This window comes from Oryzias melastigma, linkage group LG6, assembly GCF_002922805.2.
Source record: "Oryzias melastigma strain HK-1 linkage group LG6, ASM292280v2, whole genome shotgun sequence".
In the NCBI taxonomy this organism is placed as follows: Eukaryota; Metazoa; Chordata; class Actinopteri; order Beloniformes; family Adrianichthyidae; genus Oryzias; species Oryzias melastigma.
In genome coordinates, this window is record NC_050517.1 from 32340202 (window position 1) to 32361998 (window position 21797).

The window sequence follows — 21797 nt, forward strand, 5'->3', positions numbered from 1 at the left end:
CATTTTGATCATCATATTGATCAAACATTTCCTGTTGAAGAGCAGAGCTTCCATCTGCTTCAGCAGAAGACCAGAGATGTCCTCAGAGGACAGTGAAGGTCAGAGCAGGAGATCAGGTGATGCTTCAGAACTCTACAGAGAAACGTGTCAGTCTGTTTGTTTAAGATGAAACTGGTCAGAAATGTGTTTTTACTCAGGAAGTAGATTTCAGAGTTCAGGATGAACAGCCGATATTTGAGATCTTACTGTTTCTGTTCCATAAAATCCAGCTTTAATAGGACAGAGAAGAAAAGGAGAGGTTGATGTGTCGTGTTTGGTGGATGATGATGATAACGTCTCCATCCAGACAATATTTATAGCTGAGAAACAGAAGCTCTTTCTGGACTCACTTCACCCTGATGGTTTTGGTGATGATCTCTACAGAACAATATTTAGGTTGATGCTACAGAAATGAAAAGTTGTTCTATGACCAAGTGTGTTCTTTGGATAGACTGTCTAGCAGCCTGGATCTCAGGCTGAAAGGTTCAACATGGAACTTTGTTAACAGATTTAAAGGTTCAGCATGGAGCCGCATCTCAGAATACTTTATTTATTGATCTATTTTGACTGTCAAACATTTGATTTGTATGTTATCTGTATTCTCTGCAGTACCAGGAGAATCTTTGACCCTGTCTGGAGAACTGGAGGAGACCTTCAGGTGTGTTAATACAAACTTCTGAAGCTCATTGATTACATAATAATGAAATAAAAAACTAGCAGGTTCACGTCAGCTCTCTTTATTTAAGTTCTCCTGTTTTCTTTTTCAGTTCTTTTCTCAGCAGATGTCAGACAGCTGCTGCAGCATTTCATGCTGATGTGAGTATTTTCTTCCTGTTACCTGATTATAACGTGTGAACATGCTAAAATAAATGTATTTTACTTTACTATAAGCTCTCTGCATCAGCACCTCGTCTGAAATGACATTCAGTGGAGTAAGTTTCCTCAGAAAGTTCCACCAAAACACCAGTTCAGTCTTCAGATTGTATTTTCTGGTCCTTAAAGCTGTTTATCCTTCATCACATCAGTCTCATCCACAATCAGGCGCTCTAGTTCAGACTAATGTCGGCTGGTTTTGCTTGTGACTGTCCACCAAACCTGTGATGAACTTCTGAGAGGTGTTTATGCTTTTTAAGTGATGTGATCGTCTCCAGCGTTTATTTTTAAGGTGAAGAACATCTTCCTCACAGTCTTTCTGCGTTTGTGAACGCTCAGACACATGAAAGGTGGAGGGGACGTGATGTGCTCCTCCACTAAATAGAGTTGGACAATACAAAAGGTCAGAAATAAAATTCAAATAGGGGAAATTTTCATTCTGGAGTGCTGCAAAATCTAAAATACAAGAAATATCTCTCCAGTAACTTGTTTTTCTATCTCGTTGTCGGCTCTCTTGGTTCCTCTGAGTTTCTAAACTACTGTCTGGTCCCCCCATGCAGCCCCCCCCCCCCCCGGTGCTTACAGCTTTGGAGTGACTCTGGTGTTCCAGCAGGAGTCGGTCCTCACCTCATCATCTCAGCGTCCAGATCGTCGTCTCCCTTTAGGTGTTGTACCTGCAGTAAAAATTTGACCTCATGGGTTCTCCACAGTTTACTCCACCAAACACAAAGTTATTGTTGTTAAACTTTATCATCCCTCAGTAAATGTGCAGCTGTGCCACTTTATTTTGTCAAGTTCTACTTTACAGAAGGAAACTTGCAGCAATCATGTTATATATCACACATTTGAGTGAAGAATAAAATGTATTACAGTTTGGAAGTAAATTGTGAAACATTAACTTTTAAATTCATTTTTTACACAGAATATGGAAAATATTGTAAGATTCTTTTGTGATTTCTTTTTTTTTTAACATTTTGATTAAACATAAAATTAAAACTCATAAATATATATTCAGCTAAAATGAATATTGGACCTTCTTCTATTTTGTTGGAGTTTATGTGGTGTCATAAAGCTGTATCTGAAAACATTTTTACGTGAGGCTCATCTCAGCATCACTTGTACCACATAGTACTTTTACTTCATGCTGTAACCATCACATGTGCGCTGATAAATCTCCATTTCTATCTCAAACGGTGGATTTTGCACCTTTTGCTGATAACAGACTGGATGGTCTTCGTTATCTGAGGCTCATAATCTGATGACGTTTTTTTTTTTAAACAATTATTAGTAATTTTCTAAATAAACTAAAGTGTTTACTTGTGTAAACTTATGTCCAGAATTGTTTCTTGTATTTTTGCAGCTTTATGTATTGTAAACTCAGATATGTATGTTTAATGAAGCTGCTAAATTAAACTATGTGAAGTGAAATGAGTTTTGTGTAGTTTTTAGCACTTAATGTAGGAAATAAGTTCTTGCCATATTTAATTAACACATTTTTGTTTAAATTTACAACATAAGACCAAATTTAAAAGTCAGGATGTCCTTAAACTTGAGCAGTAAAATGAATATTTTCTCCCATGTGGAACTTACAGTAAATATGTTTAGTTTATGCAAAATCCTCAAACATTTAATCAATTTTTGTTTTTTTAAATTATAAACCACTTTTTATTAGTCTATAAAGTTTTTATTTCATTACAGTTCCTACTAAATGACACACTTAGACCGTCAAGGTCACAAACTGGACTATTATCAGTCGTCTTTGCTTCCTGAGATATAATTCCTCCTCGGAGTCAGATCTCCGTCGTGTTTTCGTTCAGATATTTCCTTTAGATCCTGCTTTGTCTTCAGAACATCAACCTCAGAGTTTTGATCGTGGTCCGTCAGATAAACTGAAACTGTTCGTCTTTCCATCTAATTCCCAAAGTGAACCACTTCATTCATCCAAGAGTTAAGTTCTACATTTGATATTAAATTGATCATGTGACTCTTCAAGCAGACAAACCGTAATCATTAGTGATTAAACTTTGTTATACAAGGATGGTCAAGGTTTTTGTTTTTCTCCATCAACTATTTTCGTCCTGCGTGGCTCCGCCCATGTGGCCAGCAATAAAATTTATCACGCCTGCAATAAGCAGATAGGAGCGGGGTGAAAAGTTTAACTGTTCTCAGAGCCGTCTAATCAGCACGGCGCTGTCCAATCAGTTACCGAGCCAATCTGGAAGGTCTTCTTTCTTTTGACTCCAAGACTTCTCTTTGAAAAGTGACAATGTGAACGTTTACTGTAAGTTCACCATATATTGCAGAATAAAACAGTTTTGGGGTGAAACGCGTATTCAACCATGAGGACTTTTCTTCCCCTTCAGTCTCAAAATGTGCAGACATATTCCCCCGTTTGACGTGATTCGGCGTGTCCTACACTTCACCTGGCTGACCCGCCAATAACCTCAATTTACAAGCCCGAATTAAGATAAGGAGAGGTCGTCAGAAAGTCACTCTGATGAACGGGTCGGGGCAGTTATCTTATCTCAGGTAAGGATGTGTGGTGTCATGAAGAAAGAGGTGGACATGCTCTGGGGGGCAGTAACGCCGCACGACTCCCCGACTCCCCCTCGTGCACGTGGCAGCAAAGATGAAGCACGAAACAGCAGAATATAGGAATCTTTAATTTCTCAAAACAAAAATGATTTTTTTAAATAATAAATACAAAAATCCTCTTCATATTCATCCAAACACACAGAATGTAACATATCTTCACAATTAAAGCCAAATAATAATAATTACAGGACTGTTAGCATGTCAGATTTGTGCTATCGTTCTGTCCCCAGCATGTTGAGGTGGAGGGTCATGTGACCCGGCGAGCGGGCGCTCGTGGACGTGAAGAACAGCCTCGGTTCTACGGGTTTGGGTAAGCAGCACGGCGGCCAGCACACCCGGGCCAGCGGGTCCTGGGGAAGCAGGTGAGGGTTTGATGAAGGGAAATGCTGCCTGGTGATCAGCTCCAGCTCCCTCAACGTTTCCGTCTTTCTCCATTTGGCTCTGCGGTTCTGGAACCAAATCTGAGGCACAAGAGCTGAAGATGAATTCATCTTTGAGTAAAAACAGTCAGTGGTTGATTAATTCATAATTAAGAAGTCACCCGCTGCAATATTACATATTCATTTGTGAATTTGTAGGGATGGGAATTATAACCCGTTAAGAAAAAACAAAATAATAAACAATGTAAATGTGTATCCAGTGGCAGACTTAACATTTTGGGGGCCCCAAAAAATAAAATGACCCCCCCTGCATTTAATCCAGGTTCTTTATTGAATCCAAGAATCCACGATTTGATTAGCATTTAAAAACTGAAATCATTTCAAAACTGCATCACGACCTGCACTGAAATTTAACAGGAAATAAGCAAAAAAATACCTGAGATTTGAGGATAAAAATGAAAGATTAGGATCTAACCTAACACTTACATTTATGGAACACATATTAATGTTATTATTAAAGACTGCACATCTCATGATGACAGGTGAGTCACTGTTTCACCCGCCTCCACTGAGCGCTCATCCCTGGTTAAAATGTATTTTGATGAAATCGATTGTCACCCATGAAGTTGGAATCAAAACCGCCCAGTCTGGAAACCTGAGTTCTCTGCTAGCTAAGATGCTATTAACTGGAATATTCCATCACTGCAGAGCCACGGGGGAGGACTGAACACTTTGACAGGGTTATTCGTGCACTTTTTCAGAGGTTTTTGGGGTGTTTTTATGACAGAAAAATGAGCATAAAATGTATTTCGTTTTCAGTTTGGGGAGTGTTGGGGGACGGCCAGTCTTTGCCTAATAGTTAGTCTGCCCCTGTGTGTATCAGAAGATATTTACTTTTATTCTGAAAATGAGGTACAGAAGTATATTTATGTGTAAAAGCTTTTTCATAAAAATGTAATCCAAAATTAACCCAATTATTATAGCAAACCGCTGTAATTTTTAAAGATGTATATTTAAATAAATAATTCAATAATTGGTTTAGTTTGTCATTTGTATCATAATATACAAAATAAACAAACAACAAATAAAAAAGAGAAAATAGTGTCCATTCTGATCAGTTTGACAAACCAAATAGATACAATTAAATAAAGATCAATCCTTTTGCAAATCAGTAAATCGAATCCTATAACATTTGTGTTTTGTAATAATTTATACATTAATGTTTTAGGCTTTTTCTGAACTGCAGAAAAAGAAGTATTTTATTTTAATTTATTCTATAATTTCACACTAAGAACTGAAACACATCTCGTCTTAACATTAGATCGAACTTTAACCGTTCAAAGTGATAAAGACCTCTTAAACTAACTCCTGAAGTAAACAGTCTCTGTATGTTTTTTGGAACTAAATTATGTTTAACTCTATAAATAATTTCTTATACTTTACAATAAACAATGTCCTTTAATTTTAAACTTTTAGTTAAACTAAATAATGAATTAGTTGGTACACATTCTCTGTTATCTATTCTAATAGTTTTTTTTTTGTAACTTAATCAAGGATTCAGTGATAGTTTTCCCTGAATTTCCCCAAATCTCTGCACAACATGAAATTATATAATTTATCTGATGTTTCCAAGATAATTTATCAACACTTATTACACCAAGAAACTTCTTTAACTTTAAATTTCGGTACCATTTTTATAATAAACATAAGTTTGAGATGAAGCCGTATATAAATAAATATGTATGCATCTTTGTGTAGGTGTGTGAATATGTCTATACATTTGTACATATAAGTACCAAATGCAATTTAATTATGCTTTATACAGATGTAAAATAACATTTTTGCTAAAATAAATAAATAAATAAAAGTCTCATGACCAGAATAAAAAAAAAAAAACACATTTAGACAAACTTAATTACAGATCAACACAGAATTTTTAAAAGTAGAAAATACTTTGAGTTCATAATTATCTTACCAAAAAGAAACAATAAGTGAAGCAAAAATGAAATGTTTTTTTTTTAATATAAAATCCATCATATTCTCCAGGTCAATTCTGCTTTCGTCCAATATCCTTTACTGTTTGTCTTTAGCACGATGTAACAATCTAAGACTTTTACTGTTTGTTCTATTGATAACGTTTAGAAAAGTTAAATATAACATGAACTCAAGGGTTTAGTTTCTGAAGGATCCTTCAGAATCTGCTGGAATTATAATGTTCATGGTTTGAAAACTTACAGTATGTTAAAGATTTTGTGTTTAAGCGTCACCAGCGACGCCTCAGGTGTTAAAGGGTTGAAGACCACCTAATCTGTAGGTTAGAATTTGATTCTATTCACAAATAAAATCAAGTATAACTAGAAAAGTTGCATTACCTGTGATAATGCTAGTGTGAATATTTTTCGATGAAAGTAGATGCTAAAGATGCTGAAGCTTTTTGCTGAAAATGGTGAAAAAAGTTACTTAAATTGCTGAAAGTATTTTCTAAAAATGTAAAAGATATTTGTAAAATGTTAAATTTACTAAAAGACTGGAAATTTCGTTAAAGAATAATGTAAGAGCGCTAAAGTTGACCTAAATTTCTGAAAAATGTAAAGTAAAATTGCTAAAAAAAAATCCCTGATACATGCCAATTTTGCAAAAATATTCAGTATTTTGCTAAATACTAGCTAAACTCCAAAATAGCCTAAAATTCCTCAGTAAGCTAAATTAGTCAAAAACGTTAGCATGTTGCTAAAATAGAAGCTAAACACTAAATTAGCCTAAAAAACCCATATACAACAAATTAGTCAAAAACGCTAGCACATTGATTAAATACAAGCTAAACTCCAAAACAGCCTAAATTCCTCAGTAAGCTAAATTAGCTAAAAGCATTAGCCTTTTGCTAAAACAGAAGCTAAACTCTAAACTAGCCTAAAAAGAACCCCAGTAGATCAGAAAATTTGCCCAAAATGTTGGAATGTTGCTTAAATAGAAGCTAAACTCTAAGGTAGCCTAAAACCCCCCAGTAGATTTTAATAAATAGCCAAAAATGATAGCCTATAGCTAAAATAATAGCTAAACTAAACTACCCCCCCCCATAAAAAAACCCAATAGCCAACAACTATGGTAGTAGTTCACTTTTGGCTTATCCCTTTCGGGGTCGCCACAGCGTAACAGCACCCACTGTTTTCGCATCAGTGATTTGGCAGAGTTTTTACCCCGGATGCCCTTCCTGACACAACCCTGTACTTGAGGGGCACAGGGACCCAGTTAGGCAGCAGCGTCAAGGGTCTAAGGACCCAATCTGGGTGGGGATCAGTGGACAACCCTGGGAATCGAACCCAGAGCTTCTGCCCTGGGTTCTTCTTAGTTAAGAAAATTAGCCAAAAACGTTAGCATGTTGCTAAAATAGAAGCTAAACTCTAAATTAGTCTAAAAAAACCCAGTAAATTAAAAACAAAAAAGCCAAAAACGATAGCCCATAGCTAAAATAGAAGCTAAACTAAAGTAGCCTAACCCCCCCCCCAGTATATAACCAATTAGCCAACAACTATGGTATGTTGCTAAAATAGAACCTAAACACTAAATCAGCCTTAAAAAACCACAGTAGTTAAGAAAATAAGTCAAAAACGCTAGCACATTGATTAAATACAAGCTAAACTCCAAAATAGCCTAAATTCCTCAGTAAGCTAAATTAGCCAAAAATATTAGCATGTTGCTACAATAGAAGCTAAACTCTAAATTATCCACAAAAAACTCCAGCAGATAACAAATTAGCTAAAAACGTTAGTATCTTGCTAAAATATTAGCTACACTCCAATTTTTTTGAAAATTACTATAAAAGATGAAAACAATCTATGAATATATTTTAAGGCTTGTTGCTAATCTGCTTAAAATGTTGGAATTTGAAGACTTTCTACTTCATTTCTTATGGGGCAAATTTTGCTCATTATTTCTAAAGCTATAAAGTTTATGAATACCAGAAGTACAAGTGCAGCAAATCTGAACAAGCTGAACGCTTTGATACCAAAGCGTACGTAAATGAGCAGGAGAATCACACAGTCCTCACTGGACCAAATAGGATGCAGTCTAAACCATCATTTAACATCGCGGCTCTGACGTGATCGTGTTCGTGGTTACAGGTCTACCTGTATGCGGCCTTCGGTGAGCTGCAGGCGGGAGGCCAGCTCGTCTCTGGTGTTGACGTCCGGGTAGTGGTTCTGGAGGAACACGGCCTCCAGCTCCTGCACCTGAACGGGGGTGAAAGTGACTCTGGTTTGCCTCTTCTTCATCTGACCTGCTGACAGAAACGCCGTCATCATCATCACCACTGTCACACATCGTGATGTGAACCGTGCAGACTCACTCTTACAGTCGGCGCTGGATTTGGGAGATGTTTCCCTTTGGATTTGAGGAGTTCCTGTTGAACAGGAATACAAACATAAATATCTTTGAAAGAATTTTTCTTGGTTAATAAAAATAAGACCCTCACCTGTGCATGAGTCGGGCCTGTTGTTTTCTTTGATAACAGACCAGCTTCGATGACCTCCAGACTCTTTCGTGGGGCAGGTGGGCCTCCTGAGGATCTCTTCGATGGAATGGGAGATTCTCTTCTGCGTCTCTTCAGTCCCGCCGGTTCTCTTCTCTGCGTCTCTCCTCGACCACATTTCCAGCAGCGTTTCTCCCGCCATCAGTACGTCCCTCTGACAAACGGAGCCTCAGCTTCTAAGGAAGTTCTGTCAGCTTGAGAACAAGTTTCAGTCTTCTGGGGGTGTCCTCTGTCGGCCTGTTTGACTGCTATCACATGATTATAAAGGGGGAGGAGCCTCTGGCTGTATGCAGCACTCTGTAACTTCTAGGAAAACTCAGCAATCAGCATCCAGTGATGTCAGACTCTTTCTGTCTTAAATTATTTACATTGCTCTTATCATAAATGTGTAATCTTATTTTATAGCCAAAACTCTCAAAGTTTACTGGAAAATTGTATTTATATTTTTTAGGAAATATTTTCTCCTGGAATTCTCTGCCCTGTGGATCCAGCCCAACCAAACTGAATGTTTCTGTGGCTTCTATCACACTTAGATTATTTTCAGCTGTAAAATTCCAGATAAGCGTTAGCTTCTTTTTTTTATCACCTGATTTATGACTCATTTAAATTTGCCTTATCACATTGGCCTCCCGATGCCCTCACACAACAAGTCACTTTTCCGGCACAAACACTCGTCATCGGGGCTGGTGGAGTCCTTGAACCGAGACGGAGGGAAACCGTCTGTCTCCATCTGGTGGTTTTGGAGATTTCACAGGATGTGAGGATGTAACACAGCAGCTGTTATGGAGATTCAATCACAACTCAGAAAAAAAATATGAAACTACTTTTGTTGCTTTTCCTTTGATCTCCCAATATTTCATCTTCTTCACCACTTTTTAGTGTGAACACTCAGAGATCATTTCAGGGTCTTTTGGTTTCTCCTCGTCTGAAGATAAATGATTGTTAAAGACAAAATGCAGAAACTGTGAGGAACTCTGGATGGTGAAGATCCAAGACCAAAATAAAAAATTAAACTGACAGTAATTGAAACAAATGAATGAACAAACCTCAGAAATTATTTAGTAGGACTAGACGATATTGAGCATTTGGGTATCAACCTGATACCGGTCAATATCTCACATATCAATATCTCACATATCAATATTTTTCATAAATGCTGTAGATGTCAGATGAACCTCAAAATCTCACATTTTTAATTGCCATGAATGGTTTTATGTACGTTTACCTTATGAAATGACTCGATAAACATAAAAAGTGAATTAGGACAATATTTCTAATAAAATGGAAAACAGTTTATTAAAATAAAAACTTCTTGAAATTAAATAAAAAGTGAAGAAATTAATGCAAAAGAGTCAACGGACCAAAACAAACAAGTAACTATGATGCAAAAATAAATCAAAATGTTTAGAAAGAAACAATTGTAGAAACTGAAGTCATTTGTAACTTCTTAGCCTTTAAATGAAACATGGATATCTGCGGTCCAGTATTGATCTGACACCAACTTGAGATCAATACCATCAATATTTTGGATCGATAACACTATAACACTATTATTTAGATTCTAGTCATAACTGTTCTAGTTCTGTCCTGAACAAGTGGCCCACAAAACATGTCAAGGTCATCATTGAACACGGAGAGAGAAAATGTTCATGCAGATTTTTTTCTACAGGCGTGCTGCGGGGGAAAGGTCAGAGAGAACACTTGTAAGGGGGAAGTAGGTGAGAGGCAGATGTTTGGTACGGATTTGTCCTTTTTCAACCTCTAAATCCTCCAGACTGAACAAGGAGCCTGTTAGTAGGGTTTGTATCGTCTGAAGATATGACACACATCGCGAGTCTCACTATTCGGGTCCAGATTCTTCGTGAACAAAACAAAAGTCCCTTTTTGGAAAAAATACATGTTTTTGTGACCATTTAGCTGTTAATTTCTAAAAAAAAAATGTAAACATTTTTAATAATTCAATTAGTATTATTTTGTCTGTACAACAATTTTAACTTCTTTACTTTTGACAGTTCCTTTCAAAATAAAATACACCCTATGTCAAAAAAGACCCTTTAGCTGCAGCAGATTTATTAGAATTAAAGATGCAAGAAATCTAAAACAAACTTTAGTTTTCTATCATCCTGCTTACTGCTGAATATAAACATGACATCATAGGTGTAGAATTCAATATATTAAATAAATTCAAATAATGAAGCACTCACTCATCTGACATTTTTTAAATCCAAGAAGAAAAACAAGACCTGAGAGACTGAGAATCTTAAAAAATATTATTTTAAATATAAACATATTTCAATTAATTCAAAATTAATGTTCTGAAAATCCTTTATGGAGCCAAAATAAACAAATAAATAAATAAAAATACATAAATGAAACCAAAACACGTGTTGGGATAACCAAAAGGTATTTTCTGAATTATTATGGGATGGTCACAAGAGGCCGCTATCGTAATTAAAAAAAAAGAACCCTTCAGTATCAGCTACAAATGAAACTTGTCTCAGGGATTTTCATCAATCGTTCTGTGACTTCTTGAGCGTCATTAGGAAGCTACTGTGCAAAAAATGTTGCAATTAGAAGTGGAAGATTTTGATTGGTGTGCAAGTGGCGAGTTTTCAAATGTTGCGATCCTGGTTAGCTCGAAAGTAATTTATTGGAACATTTAATGAGGGGAATGCATCAGTTCTCAGGATCAAGTTGAAATATGTTAAAAAACTTAATTCTGGGAAAAAATGTTGGAATTCACTAAGAAAGCCAAAAATACACGGCACAATTTTGGGGCACAATCTGAAATTTGGCGATTTTCACGATTTTGAAAACAAACCTTTATTTAGTCAAACTTTTTAAAAAATGATCCCTGAAATTTTGTTGACCTTTGACCTCAGGAAGAGGCCGCCATCTTGAATAAAAAAAACAAACAAAAAACCCTTTTAGTACCAGCTCCAAACAAAAACTCGTCCCAATGATTTTTATCACACGTTTCCAAACTTCTTGGGCCTTATTTGGAAACATTTGGGGAAAAAAAGTTGTTATTAGAAGTTTCATATTTTGAAAGGCGTGCACGTGGGGAGCTCGCAAAAGTGGCGTTCTCCTATAACTCGCACATTTTCAACAGAATATCTGGAAAATGTAATATGTTGATCCCTAAATAGAGCAGAGTCAAATGAAAGAACACACAATATGAACATATTAGGAATGTGGGCGTGGTTAGTAAATAACCGCCGTTGCTAACGAAATCCAAAAGTTTACTTTGGCTGATTCTACTGAAACTTACGTAGAACTGTTCGGTGAGCTCAGGCGACCAAAACATAAAATGGTTGCTATGGAGATAAAAAGAACAGAAAAGCCGCCATTTTGAAAAAAGTGTTTTTTCCATTAATTTGTCACATACAGCTCAGACCTTATGGGAGGAGAGGGGGAGGAGTCAGGGCGTGTAGTGGCTGCTTAGCAAGTGAAGTCTGGTTAAAGGGGGCGGCGGTGGCGCATGGAGATGGGCGGCGAGGGCGGGTGGCGCCTGCGGGCCATTCAATGACTCTTTAATTTATTTATATTTTGTGGATTAAAGGTCTAATAAGTGTTTTTTTTATTTGTTATTTCTACATTTATTCTGGAAATAATTGCAGTTTGTTTGGTTTTGAGTCAGATGAGACAGAAGCTGCATAACGAATGTGTGGTGGTTGTCTGAGCTGCCCACGAACCGTCTCGGATTACAGCTGGAAAAGGTTCACCTCTAATTATGTCATTAATCTTAGAGATTTAAATTAAAACTCACATGTGGGAAGCTTTTTTTTTTTTTTTCATTTTACTTGTTTGGTAACAGCGTCACTTCTGCATAATTTCATTTAATTTTCAACACAAATTCACATTAGGTGTAAAGTTAAATGACAGCCAAAAACAAGAAGGAACGAGATTTTTTTTGTTATTTGAGCACAAAAAGTGATTTGATTTCTTTTATGAAATGTTTTGAAAATATACATTTGCTGTCCAACATGTGATTGATCCTCATACATGACGTGTCACATGCTCACAAACAGACCCTTAGTGCTAATAGTCTCTGTGGTCTGCAGCATGTGAGCTTGATTTCCCTGAAATGTTCTGTTTGATCGTCTTTCTTTCTGCACTAAATCTTCAACATTTTGAGCATCTCATAACAGACGAAATGCATAACTCTGACACACTTCTGCTTTTCCGTCTTAGGGAATTATTTCTCGCTTGATGACTTTGTGAGGACCTGCACACGAGGAGTTTTACAGCGTTTGTGTCCCCTGGCAGGAATGCGTGACCTTTCAAAGGTTTTATTTAGTAAGTTGCATTAAAGGGAATCATGGTCATGCGTGTGTCTGACAGTCTTAAGGCTGGCGGCCCACAATGCACCTCTCTCCCAGTGGAAACCTCTCAGAGAGCGGCAGAAGTGCATGAAGACGGCAGACCTCAAAAGTGTGACGGCGAACTCCAGAAGCACCATAATTAAGCAGATGCTGGAGGCCATAAAACTCTTCATTTGCACTAATAATGTCCTTTAAACTAATATCGTTTTGGAGGGAAACACAGTAAATTGGAAAATGAAGTTTCCGTTTACAAGACTTCCACCGGCGCCTCATCAATACCAGCTTTGTGTCGTCTGATAGTTTGCCAACATGTGATTGTCCTGGGGGTTCAGTTAAAAAAAAAACGAAAATTCAACCAATATTTGTTGTTAAATTTAGGTGGCGTGAAAAAAAGAAATGTTTTGAACCATAATCATGTTTACTGTTTCACACGGGTTTGAATTAGAAAGAAAAACTTTGTAAATTGGAATTTGTTTTTTCCCACTTTTTAACCACTTGATTTGCTCTAAATAATGAAAAGTGTGCATAAAATCGAATGTAGACAGAATCCGTGCTCAGTCTTCATAATGAACTCCACTTCCCATCTTTGTGTTTTCAGGTTGGGACAGAAGCTGAGACGTCTCCTGCCTGGTCAGCTGCTGCCACTGTTGTAATTCGGCTCACATGAGCAGCTGCTTGGACCCATTTCAATCAACACGAGCTGCCGTCCCGTGTCTGAAATCTGCCTTTCATACCACACTGTCCCCCCACCCCTTCCCCGCCTCCCGCCGCTCTCCCGTCTCTGTCAGATGCTCCAGTCCAGTCCTCTCCGTCTGCACTTCCTTCATTCTGTCCTTTTTTTAACATTTCTCTTGTTTTTTTCTTCCTTTGAACTGTCGACTGAAGTTGACATGACTGTAGAAAAAGAGAACAATGGACTTGACAACTACGCCTTTGCAGTGAGTATCACGTTGACCTTAACAAGATCTGAAAACTCAACACGTTTAAATCTTCTCATCCAGATTTGAGTCGGCGCTGTGAGCTAATCTGGTCGGAATTCATAAATGTTAGAACGTAATCTTAAGTTGTTCTGTAAATGTTTGATGACACATAAGGTTTTATAAAAGTAGGCACTAAAAGAGAACAGATTAAACAGGAGATTAATGGACAAAAAAAGATTGTTTTTGTTTATGGAAACAGAGTTTTTATTAACCCTAGAGCTCGATTGCAAACGTATTTACATGATGTTCAATATGTTGCATTTTTCTGAGTCTCTGTCCCAGGAATGGGTGGACCAAACAAGTCTCCACTCTCATTTCTGATTTTATTTTAAGGATTTGTTTTGTTCTCAAATTCCTAATTTTTCAGTAATTTTCAAATATGTTTTAGGATCTTTCTTTGTTTTTATTTTCCATTTTGCTACAGTTAAAAATAAAAGAAAAGTACTTTAATTTATCATGTGTTGTCATATTTTTTTATTGGGTCTATTTTATCAGGTAAAAATTAATCGTTAAAAGTGATGCTAAAGTGTTCTATGGTTAAAGCCAACAGAATTGATTTCATTTCTAACCGATTGTCTTCAACCTAACCACCAGCTGATGTCTAACTTAACCTTAACCTTAGCCTTAACCTTAACCTTAACCTTAACCTGCCTTCTTCCACTAGAATCAAACAAAAGTCGTTAATTATGCCAAAAAGATGCTAGAAATGTGACCTATAAGTAAGATAAACACTCGGCCAACCATCAAACATTTTGGTGAGACCAACCAAAATGAAGTCTTTGTTCTTTAAAAGAATGTCAAGTTACTTTTTCTTTTTTATTTCCTTTTTATTAACGGATTTTGCCAAATAAAATCAGGTTAAAAGTTGACACTTTCATCAGTTTTTACACCCAAATCTCCGTTTCTGAGTTTGGATCTTTAGTGGGTTCTGATGATGAATGGATGGATGGAAAGACAGAGAAATGGGCAGATGGATGGATGGATAGACGAACGGACGGATGGATGGATAGAAAGACGGATGAATGGATGAATGGAAAGACGGATGATTGATTGGTAAATGGATGGATGGTTTGATGATGGTTGGATGATGGATGGATGGATCTACGGATGGATAGATTGACTGATGGATGAAAAGTCGGATAAATGGATGAATGGAAAGACGGATGGATTGATTGATGAATGGATGGATGGATGCTTGAATGATGGATGGATGATGGACAGATGGAAAGGCGGATGCATAGATGGATGGATGGATGGATGGATGGTTGGTTGGATGATGGCTGGATGGATGTTGATGTATAACTCGTCACTCAAACACTGCCTTTCCTTCTCGCCGTCTGAAAGCTGGAGGGACGCTTCTGCGACCTCCCAGACTCCGGCGAGGATCTGGACTCCTCCATCGACGAGGACAACAACAAACTGGCGTACTGTGTGACAGACGTTCCTCCCTGGTACCTCTGCATCCTCCTGGGCACTCAGGTGAGTCAGCACTTTTGGGTTCAGCCGTCACGATGTGCTCCTTGGATTGTGTGACAATACAAACACAACGATGTCACATGACAGCGTGACATAACGGCCGCTTAGATTTGGTTCTGGTAATGAGGAAGCTGTGAAATCGGCTTTAGAAGCGTCCACGGGTTTTATCACAGGTTTGCTGCAGCTTCCTGATGCATGTGTGTGTTAATCACAGTCTTCTAAACGTTGCCCCCTCAGCACTGCCTCACTGCCTTTGGGGGCATCATCGCCATCCCGCTGATCCTGTCCCAGGGGTTGTGTCTGCAACACGACGGCCTGACTCAAAGCCACCTCATCAGCACCATCTTCTTCGTGTCTGGCATCTGCACTCTGCTTCAAGTCACCTTTGGAATTAGGTAAGGAGGAAAGACGGACAGTAGATACGATAGAAAGGCAGGAAATGGTCAAACACGGAGGCGAGGCAGAGGAGCGAGAACAAAGAAAAACTGCTCAGACTGACGGGGAAACACCATCAAGACTTCGCACTGAATGAAAGACTGGAGTGGGTATAAATGCTGCTGTGCATGGAGAGGACTGAAGCAGTGGCTGATGGGAGTTGTAGTGAGGCAGGTGGTTAGTACTCAGGAGAGGGGTCCCTCTGGTGGTTGGAGGAGGACATTGACAGCTGGTGATCAGGTGATCTAACTCCCCAATCCAGAGAGTCAAGCAGGGAGACATATTTTTAGAGTCTGGATTTGAACTCACAACTTTCTGGTTTCAGGGAGGACACTCTACAACAAGGCCACTAAGCTAGAACTTATACTGATTCTTTCTTAAGTTCTTTCCGGTTTTACTGGTTTACTTCGAAAAGCTTTTAACTGTTTGCAGCCATTCTGGAGTATTAAAGACTCAAAGAAAATTGAGTTGTTGGCGTCCTTTTTCACTGATGATGGAGGAGATAACCACAGAAACTAAAGTTTAAAATTGTGTTTCTGAGAATTTCTTCATTCATATTAGCTGTGTTTCCAATAACTAGGAAATTGAGCAAATTGGATTTTTGATAATAAATTTGCTTCATGGAAACACCACAATGTTGATAAAACGGATTTATCAAAAAAGTTTTTTGCTCTTGGAGGAGATGGTTTTGGGGTGTATTGAAACGGACATTTTTTGCAATGGAAAGAGATTTTTTCTATTTAAATACACGTCTTAAAATCAGGTAAAATCACCAAGATTTCCTCAAAGTCGTCTCATCTGTAGCTATGGTCTTGCAGCCCGACTGAGACGCAGACGTCTCCTTTGATGAGCATGAGTATCAGTGCCGTGACAGAAACTGGAATGGATTCTGTCGTGTTTTCAAGTAGAAAAATTGTCCTATTTTTTTTAAAACAACTTCTCATCTGTGATTGTTAATGGACAGCGGCGCTGCACGTGCAACGCTGCTGTGATGTCATCCAAACGCTCCATTTTAGAGAATGAAATTAAATCAATACTTGCTCTCCTCCTTCGCCTTCTTTTAATGATTTATCGTGTGAGTAAGTTTCTGTTTCTTCATATAATCATGATTTTATGGAAACAGTGCGATTGCAAAATTGTGTTTGTTCAACATTTCTAGAATTTTGATAAAGGCCCAATCCAAATTCGTCCCTTCGTTTAGTTCTAGAAACAGAGAGTTATGAAAGAATAGTGTCTAATATTTCAAACATCACTTTTGTTTGATGACGTCATCAATAATCGCCGGTCCGCTAGCTTTAGCGCAGAGCTTCCAGCACTTGAATATACACAACAGCAGCAGTTTTATAACTTTAAGAAGGTCATGCTACAGCACAAAGTCATTACTGTCATTTAAATGTAAACTTCTGTGGTTTCAAGCGCACCAAAGTGAAGATAAACACTTTACACTCGCGCGGGAGGACTTTATAAATTCCTTATCCCGGACGCACTTGTTCTTAAGCTACTCCGTCAAATGGAGGGAAAACCAAAGAATTGGGAAGTTTTTTTACATATTTGTAATGGAATCGCAGCTACTGTTATGAATCAGGAGCAGAAAAAAAGGCTCCATTCTGATGCACCCACCTACAGACGAATGGATCCACGATCGTCTTTGTTTTCCTCGTCTGAGCTGGAATCTGGATCCAAACTGTCCGGCTGCATCACTCCGATATTACTCGCCACTTTTGTTGCACCGCTAACGTTAGCTTGAGGTTGTGAGGGGCGCTGAGCTAGCGGGAGAGCGTGTAAACAGATGGATGATGGGAAATTAGTGTGGGCTCACTGTTCTAAAAGTCCCGCCCACAACTCAGAGATGAGTTTCTAATTAACTCCCACTGCTCTGGAGAAACTTGTCCTAGATTTTTGATTTTTTTTCCCTAAAAATGTCTTAATAATACTTAAAAAATCACTTTTAATCATAGATTTATAGATGTACCCTGCTAGGAACGCTCCGGAAAAAGATAAAAAGATGGTTGAAGTGAACTTTGAGGTCTGCTAACCAGAATCTGAATCATGTGTTCAGGTCACATCAGAAACTTTGGGTTTTTCAACTCTTAACCCCCATTTCTGGAAGGATATTGCTAATGATAAAACGCTTTAAACAACAATTTAATTTTTTAGAATGGCATTTTACTTAATTTTACTCATTCTATGTAACTCATATCTCTCGTTTTTTGTAATGTTATGCTGTCTTTTTTTTACATTTTTTTCTCAATATTCTCAATTTCTAATTTTCCTTTTCTCTCTCTTTTATTATTGTGAATACCCTGTTGGTGTTGCAAAGTACAGAAATAAAGATTCATTCAAACTCAGTAATCTGTGCGTACAGCAGGATCACGCTGATCCGTTCTGTTCGGCGAGCAGAACAGAACAGAGCGACCTTTCATCTTAACGTCTTCCGTACTGTTAAAAAAATAAAAATCATCTTCGTTTTCACCACGACAGAGGAGACAGTTCAGCTTGACACTAAACATTTCTCAGGATCCATCATCACATCTGTTACACCGCTCCACCAAAACAAATGTTTCTCAGAAACTAATTCCAAACAAAGCAAAAGGACGGACGAATGTGACCGAGTGAAAAATGAACCAAAACAAGATGAGCCAGAAGACAAAACACTGCGTGTAATTTAGTTTGTAAACTTGAAGTGTTCTTTCCCTCTCAGAGGAGTGCAAACTCAGCCGCACTGATGGATTAGTGAAGGAATTTCCATCTTATTATGTTTGGAATCTGGTTCCTGCTAAACCACATTCTCCTGGCTTAGCACCACTGATGCTTTCTTGTCTTTCTCCAAATCGCTGAGATTCAGCTGCTGTTTAGCCTTAAACAAAAACGTTATAAATATGACCTAAAAGCTCACATAAACTCTTGTTTTTATGTTTACAATAGATTTGTTTTCTTTTAGTTTTACGTGAGCAAAGACGTATTCTTTCCTTAAACGTCGAGTTCTGTCTGCAAACGTTGTGAGGGAAGTGAGCAGCGTATCTAGTGACCATCAGCAGTTTGTTACTGTAACCTGACTGACCTCCAGCCTGTGAGTCTAATTGGAGAGCGACTCACAATCTTCACATGATTTGAATGAACCGTGTCCTTGATTGTAAAGGGAGACAAAAGAGAATCGCCAGAACTCGTGATTTCCCCCAAGTCAGGGTCGGCGACCTTCAACAGCAAAAGAGCCGTTTGGCCTCAATTTCTATTGATCAATTTATAAATTAAATAAATAATAATTAAGTAATGCTTACTTTAAAAATTGCTATTTTATTTATCTTTTTTTTGTTATTTTTTCCCTCTTTGTCTTATACTGTTGGGTTTTCTTATGTTAGTTTATTGGTAGTCTTAGTTTGCTGGCTTTGTTTGTTTGTTTTAGGTAGTTTTTGACTTATTTTTGGGCAAGGCGAGATAAAGAACCACATGTGGATCTGGAGCCGCAGGTTTCAGACCCCGCCCTAAGTCGTCTCTCTCCCCCCATCCCTCTCTGCTTGTTCCCAGACTCCCCATCCTGCAGGGCGGCACTTTCACGCTGCTGGCGCCCTCCATGGCCATGCTGTCCATGCCGGAGTGGACGTGTCCCGCCTGGACGCAGAACGCCAGCTTGGTCAACACGACCTCCGCCGAGTTCACGGAGGTGTGGCAGAGCCGGATGAGAGCGGTGAGTTAGCTGCAGTCGTCACGCCAGTCACATGGTTCCTTATCTTATACAAAAGGTCAGACTCAGAATCGGATTTCTCTTGCATAGATTCTATACTGTGTCCTACATTTGAGATTAGATCCAATAGCAACAAAGATTTCTGATCAATCATAGTCCTTCAGATCAACAAACTTGCTTATTTTCCAGCCAACCCGACCCGCTCGCTGCTGATAATCTGGATTGTGGGACTTCCGGTTCTGAATGATCCATATCATCAGTAGCAGCTGGACGGGACACCTGTGCAATAAGCAGGACGGTAGATCTTAAGCCTTAGTCACAACTGTCCCTACGGGGGATACAGGAAGAATGGGCAAAACTGCCATTTATAAAAAAATATAAAAAGGTCGTAGACGTCAAAAATTACTTGTTGGCTTCTTCTTTCGAAAGTCTTGAATATTTCTTGTTTTCAAAATTCACAAAGAGCGCCACCTAAGGCTACAGGTGAGGAAAGATTGCAAGATAGGAGTCTTGATATGTCTGAAGTCAGGAAATAAAAATGATCTACTACATTATATAACATGAGCTTTAAATTCAACATAATTGACAACTGTAAATTAAACTGGGTCTGGCTCCAACTCCATAACTGTTAAGCTCCGTACACATCGGCCTCAATATCTGGCGTTTGAGCGACTGCTTCCACGTAAATCCATGTAAACCTGCGTTTGGGGCGACCACGTTCAAAACTCTGACCTACAAATTTCTTAAGTCGTTTTTCAGGATCTACAAGCATTTATTGAACGCTCACTTAAAAGTTCAACCAGTTGATCTTTTGACTGCTTGAACGTCAAACAGCTGACTGGACTTTGACCAATCAGGGACCAATTCTTTTCAAAACACAGAAGTGTTTGAAAATTGATCAAATGAATAATTGTGGTTTCTGTATCATAAAACACCAAGACTTTCGTTTATCAGAACAAAGCTGTGAAAGACAAATTGGAACATTTCCCATCAAGCAAACATGCGCTAGTAAACAGTAGAAGAAGCCCCTCCCTGTCGCTCCCTACTCGTCCGGTGTGAACACCGTAAGCTAAAAACGCCTCCTCGACGTATAAAACACGCCCGAGTGAATGGAGCGTTAAAGTCGCCAGTTACAATAACGTTTTTTTGGTTCAAAATGTACAACTTCCGGTTCCAGTCGAGGCCTTCTGGTTCTGGTGTCTGCAGGTCCCGTATGGGTCGAGGACTTGTGACTAAGGCTTTAAGGACCAGCGATGAGTAGAACTGTTGTGTCGCCGCTGATAGAGATGAAAACTCACAACACAAGTGTGATTTCGTCGATGCTAGACTATGACTCACCACAGAACCTGACAGTGACTCGTGTTGTAATTTATTTGGATTTAATTTGACTTTTTTGACCCCCCCCCTCCCAAACAAAACTAAACCTCCTGGTGTGTGTTTAGCTGCAGGGCTCCATCATTGTGGGCTCACTCTTTCAAGTGTTTGTTGGATTCTCGGGCCTGATCGGCCTCTTTGTGCGCTTCATTGGACCTCTCACCATTGCCCCCACCATCTCTCTCATTGGACTGTCCCTGTTTGACTCAGCTGGCAGCAGTGCTGGCAATCACTGGGGGATCTCTTCAATGTCGGTAGATTGGTTCTTCTTCAAATGCTGAGAACTTAAAAGTCAGACTTTAGTCTGTGAATTGGTTTATTTGTTTCCTCTTCTCACACAGGACCACGGCGCTGATCATCCTGTTCTCACAGTACCTGCGCCACATTTCGGTACCATTTCCAACGTACAACAAGCACAAAAAGCTCCACACGTCTCGGATCTACGTCTTTCAGATTCTCCCCGTACGTATGGAACACATGAACCTTTTGAGGAACATTATTCTTGACGAAAATTAGAACAAATAATATGTGTTGTGCATCCTAGGTTCTCCTGGGGATCACATTGTCCTGGCTGATCTGCTACATTTTGACGTCCTGTAACGTGCTTCCCGCCGACCCAGACCACTATGGGTACCTGGCACGCACAGATTTAAAAGGAAATGTGATCGAACAAGCTCCCTGGTTCACTCTTCCGTACCCAGGTTAGAAGATACCAATTTTTTCTTGCATCTTTTTAGTTTTTATGTCATAAAATGTTTTCATTTTTTTAATTTCTGGTTTGAAGATCTACAAAAACAAGAATTTTCACCGTTTATTTTCGGATCTATATTTTCTAAAAGTGAGTTAAAAATGAATGTTTTCTTTCAGACAGATGTAAAGATGCTATAAAACAAGAATGTCAAACTTCATCACACAAGGGGCCAAAATCCAAAACACACCTTAAGTCTAACAGGGTGAACATTTATTTAACACTCTAAAACTACATTTTTAAAACTTTAAACCCGTAACTTTTTAACATAATTATGAACTAGATATACAGCAGTACCTGCAATAATGCTAGTGTGAATGCTGTAAGCTGAATTTGGTCGCTGAAAATGCTGAAGCTGATAG

General features: G+C 38.5%; 2 protein-coding genes across 5 annotated transcripts in view; one reads left to right on the forward strand and one right to left on the reverse strand.

Annotated features, from left to right (window-relative positions):
• Window positions 1–3554: 3554 nt before the first annotated feature.
• Window positions 3555–9098, reverse strand: LOC112152640 (intestine-specific homeobox). 4 transcript variants are annotated; one of them, XM_024282337.2, is made up of 4 exons: window positions 8359–9098; window positions 8233–8286; window positions 8015–8166; window positions 3555–3968 (listed from the first exon to the last, which is right to left on the reverse strand). In XM_024282337.2, the coding sequence occupies exons 1-4, from the start codon at window positions 8555–8557 to the stop codon at window positions 3720–3722; spliced, it is 654 nt and encodes a 217-aa protein (XP_024138105.1). In that variant the 5' UTR covers window positions 8558–9098; the 3' UTR covers window positions 3555–3719. The 4 variants fall into 4 exon arrangements, with proteins under 4 accessions (XP_024138105.1, XP_024138107.1, XP_024138106.1 ...); XM_024282339.2 differs by having other exon boundaries at window positions 8239–8286; window positions 8359–9093; XM_024282338.2 differs by having other exon boundaries at window positions 8015–8163; window positions 8359–9093.
• Window positions 9099–11830: 2732 nt separating this feature from the next.
• Window positions 11831–21797, forward strand: part of zgc:110789 (Xan_ur_permease domain-containing protein) — a 14922-nt gene continuing 4955 nt past the window's right edge. Inside the window, exons 1-7 of the mRNA XM_024282238.2 lie at window positions 11831–13678; window positions 15065–15199; window positions 15434–15591; window positions 19157–19316; window positions 20756–20937; window positions 21029–21149; window positions 21232–21388. Of these exons, the coding sequence (XP_024138006.2) occupies window positions 13529–13678; window positions 15065–15199; window positions 15434–15591; window positions 19157–19316; window positions 20756–20937; window positions 21029–21149; window positions 21232–21388 (1063 nt within the window). The 5' untranslated portion in view covers window positions 11831–13528. The remainder of the gene's footprint in view (window positions 13679–15064; window positions 15200–15433; window positions 15592–19156; window positions 19317–20755; window positions 20938–21028; window positions 21150–21231; window positions 21389–21797) is intronic.